The sequence below is a fragment of the Orycteropus afer genome, unplaced genomic scaffold (genome assembly GCF_000298275.1).
Source record: "Orycteropus afer afer isolate SDZICR_OR568_19922 unplaced genomic scaffold, OryAfe1.0 scaffold00184, whole genome shotgun sequence".
In the NCBI taxonomy this organism is placed as follows: domain Eukaryota; kingdom Metazoa; phylum Chordata; class Mammalia; order Tubulidentata; family Orycteropodidae; genus Orycteropus; species Orycteropus afer.
Window position 1 is genome coordinate 6,839,090 of NW_006921771.1, and position 4,011 is coordinate 6,843,100.

At 37.3% G+C, this 4,011-nt stretch overlaps 1 protein-coding gene across 1 annotated transcript in view; it reads right to left on the reverse strand.

The window, feature by feature from the left end:
• Window positions 1–2,320: 2,320 nt before the first annotated feature.
• Window positions 2,321–4,011, reverse strand: part of SPICE1 (spindle and centriole associated protein 1) — a 69,545-nt gene continuing 67,854 nt past the window's right edge. Inside the window, exon 17 of the mRNA XM_007947436.1 lies at window positions 2,321–2,374. Coding sequence (XP_007945627.1) covers window positions 2,321–2,374 — 54 coding nt within the window. The remainder of the gene's footprint in view (window positions 2,375–4,011) is intronic.

Here is a 4,011-nt window from a genome sequence, read left to right on the forward strand (position 1 = left end):
CCCAACCTTCCTTCCGAGGAGTGGCTGGTGGGTTTGAACCGCCAGTCTTCTGGTTAGCAGTCAAGTGCCTTAGGCACTATGCTACCAGAGCTCCCTAAAGCATAAGCGGAAAAAAATAAGGAGCCAACCACTTGGAAAACATGAAAACTGCATGTCAAAAGGATGCATTCACAAACCAAGTGGATAAAGTTGACATTTCAGTAATATAAGGAAAAAGGTAACACTAAAATTGTTTCTACTGCAAACAGGAATAGTGTTTATTAAATATCAACACTCAAAAAGTACAATACAATTGGAAGAATCTGGATTACTCAAAAGAATACAGATGATTTCATATAAATATATCAGTGATACCAGAAGAAAATTATTTTCATTTTGCCAACACTGTAAAGAAGCCCAAATGAAAGTTTCATAGGGTACTTCCTACAACAATGAATACAAGTTCAGGGAAAGGAAAGGTGTTGTCTGAGAAAGTTCCCCAATGAATACCTCATCCCACCCCCACCTAACTCTAGTAGACATTTCCTATCATAGAGCAAACCAAAAACCAAACCCAATGCCACCAAGTCAATTCTGACTCATAGTGACCCTATAGGACAAAGTAGAACTGCCCTACAGGGTTTCTAAGGATGTAAATCTTTATGGATTTATGAGGAGACTGACTCATCTTTCTTCCATGGAGCAGCTGGTGGGTTTGAACCACCAACCTTTTGGTTAAAGCCTACTGCCTCAACCACTGAACTACCAGAGCTCCTTCACAGAGCAAAAGGTAGAGATAATTCAAAAAGCAAGTTTACAGTAAAAACCAATGCCTGAGGATCAGGTGCATTAGAGAAATACCTACCCTTGAATGAACCTGCTTAGATTCAGGATTGAGAAAACTGATGGTAACTTTTTGTACTCAGTTCTGTTTTAAACACAAAATAAAAATTATTAATTTAAATCTGTTTTACTGGATTAGTAATGCTATGTATTATTATTATTATTGATAGGATTTTAATATTTAAAAGCCACAAAGAATTTTATAATATACACAACCACTCTCACCTACTGCAGTATAGTGAATTACATAGTGTGCCTTTTCTACTCTTAAGTCTTTGTAAACTCTGTGGTGGAATTTGCCATGAGCAACCAAGTAGCTCCTGATTGTTAGTTATCCATCTGGGGTATTTCTGTTGGGAGCAGCACAAAATAATTTTCTGGGAAGTTTGCTCTCTCTCAGGTGTACAGAATTCTGGTGTTAGGATTGGTTAGTGGTCACTCTTCCAGGCTCAAAAAGGAGCCCTTCTAGAGGCAGAAGTCTCTCTGACTGCTGGCTGAGAAAGACATGCTACTGAGAAACACACACTCCTGACAGACACGTGCTGCGAAAGAGACACAAGAGACGTGCACTGCTGAGAGAGAGATACTGAGAGACATGCACCGCTAGGAAAGAGACTGAGATAGACTGTTGGCTGAGAGATGGCGGGCTGAGAGAAACTGAGCGTTGTTCCTGAACTTGAATTGTAGCCTGGTGCTTCCCTAATAATCCCCATAATCCGTGAGTTCTATGTGACCACTGCAGTGAATTACTGAACCCAGCAGAAAGGTGGTAGGTGCTGCAGAGGAACGGTTGGTGTCAGAGTTGATAAAAGGGCTAGAGGGAGGCAGCATGTCTGGCCTCACAGGAATAAGCCTTGGGTTATTGATGGTGATTCTGTTTCACTCTTGTGGGGTTAGAGGAGGTCAGAAGATGGGGCCTCCCTGCCCCTTTAGCACCTACTTAAGCAAATATATGCAAACACTTCCACATCTATATTTAAAAGCTATATATACAGTCCACTTCATGGAAAAATGATAGACAGCTGTGACTTCCCACCCAAGTAGAAACCAAAAGAGAATGTTAAATTTTTCTGAAGGCTTCACTATTCACACAGAAGCATTTTCTTATAAGTTTTATGCAAAGCAACTCAGTTCTTCAGAAAAAAAATAAAAATGAAACAAATCAACATTTAAGATACACTGTATAAACAAAACCCTGAAGAAAGATGATAAGGGTAAAAATGTATTACTGAAATAAAAAAAATACTTAAAAAACCTATGAAATTATTAGAATATAAAACTTTTAATTTCCCTACAAACAAAATTTTATTCACAGTAGGTTGTTTATTGACACCTATCTGAAAAGGTCAACTTTTTAAAATGCTTTATTTCTTTGTTTCATTAATAGGACCTTTGCAGGTTTTATCTGAAAGAAGGACATAAAAACTTGAAAGCAGGAGAAGGGAAAGGGGAATAGAAGAATAAATTATTGAAGACAAACTGTAAAACTTGATTTCACTTATGACACATGGGTAGAAAGGGCAAACCATCCTTCTTCATTTTGTTTCTCAATCTGTTGAACAAAGATCAGAAAGGACTTAGAAAGCAATCAGTTACTTTATAATAAATGAGACCACTCAAGATTTACATATCATTTAGACCAAGTACACATAAACAAAGTATCCTATGCCAATGAAGTATACTAAACATTAAATTGCTACTATAAATTTTCATTCTCTAAGAGATGTTCCCAAATAATTAATTCATTGATTTCAAAGTCCTAATTAAAAAAAAAAAAAAAAAAACTAACTCAGTACAACCTTTAAAATGAAAAAAAAAATTATTTGATACTAGTAAATTAAATTTGGTACTAAATTCTAAGAAACAAGGGTAAATTACATAAAGTAGTTTACATTAAAGTTTTTTTTTGGAATATATGAAATAGCAAAGGACAATCTTCTGTCCTAGGCAATTGAGATATGTGAGCCAATCAATTAGTTTGGGCTGTAAGTACTTTTATTAAAGCACCACTATTTAGTCCAATTCTTAAAGTTAGTAAAAAGAATAACAAAGAAGATCCCCTAGACCAGACGGTTGTTGGCTCAAGTCTGCAAATATAATTTTTATAATGTTAAATAATTATTTACTATGACCAAATGGTTACCAAAAAAAAAAAAAAAATCTATATCTTACTATGGGAGCTCTGATGGTGCAGTGCCTAAGGCGTTTGACTGATATCCAGAAGGCTGGCGGTTCAAACCCACCAGTCACTCCTCAGAAGGAAAATGGGGCAATCTACTTCCATAGTGATACTGCCTCAGAAACCCAAGGAGGGGTCGCTAAGAGTCGGGTCCGACTCGACGGCACATAACAACAACAACAACAACAACAACAATATCTTACTATATTAAAATACTTGTCTCTAACTATCTAACAGTGTTCCTTCCCCTCCCCTTGTAGACACAGAAAAATGTCTCTACAAAAACTTTGGCTACAAGGACAAGAACAGATACATGCATACCTATGTTCATCACAGCACTATTTACAAAAGCCAAAAGATGGAAACAACCTAGGTGTCCATCAACTGAAGAATAAATAACCAAACTATGGTACATACACCCAATGAATAGTATGCAACCCTAAATAATAATATAGAATCTGCAAAGCACTGCATAATGTGGATGAACTTGGGAGGACATTATGCTGAGTGAAATAAGTCAATCACAGAAGGTCAAATATCTTATCAGTCCATTATTGTAAAAAGTCAAGGAAAGGTTTATATATGGAAGGAAATTTTCTTTGTTGGTTACCAGGGATTGGAGGGGAGGGGAGGGAACACTGTTAGATAGGTAGAGATGAGTATTGATTTGGGTGAAGAGAAGGGCAATGTACCAAATGTGAGTGATCAACATGGTGGCATTGATGAAAAGGAAGACATAGAGAGGTGCATGGGAGGTACAGACAACAAAGATGAACCCTTCTGCACATAAAGTAATGCGTGGTCAGTGAAGGCAAACAAAGGTATACAGGTAGATAGATGAGTGGACAGGCTGAACTATTAGGCACATCTATGCAAGGGGGAGTGTGCCCAGGACCATGTATAGGGTTGGCAGACAATGTTTCTACAAGTGTATTGGTATGTGCTGTAAGAATTCCCAAGTATATAGTAGAGCTGACAAGGGACAGGGTTGTAGTCATTTCTTGGCCACA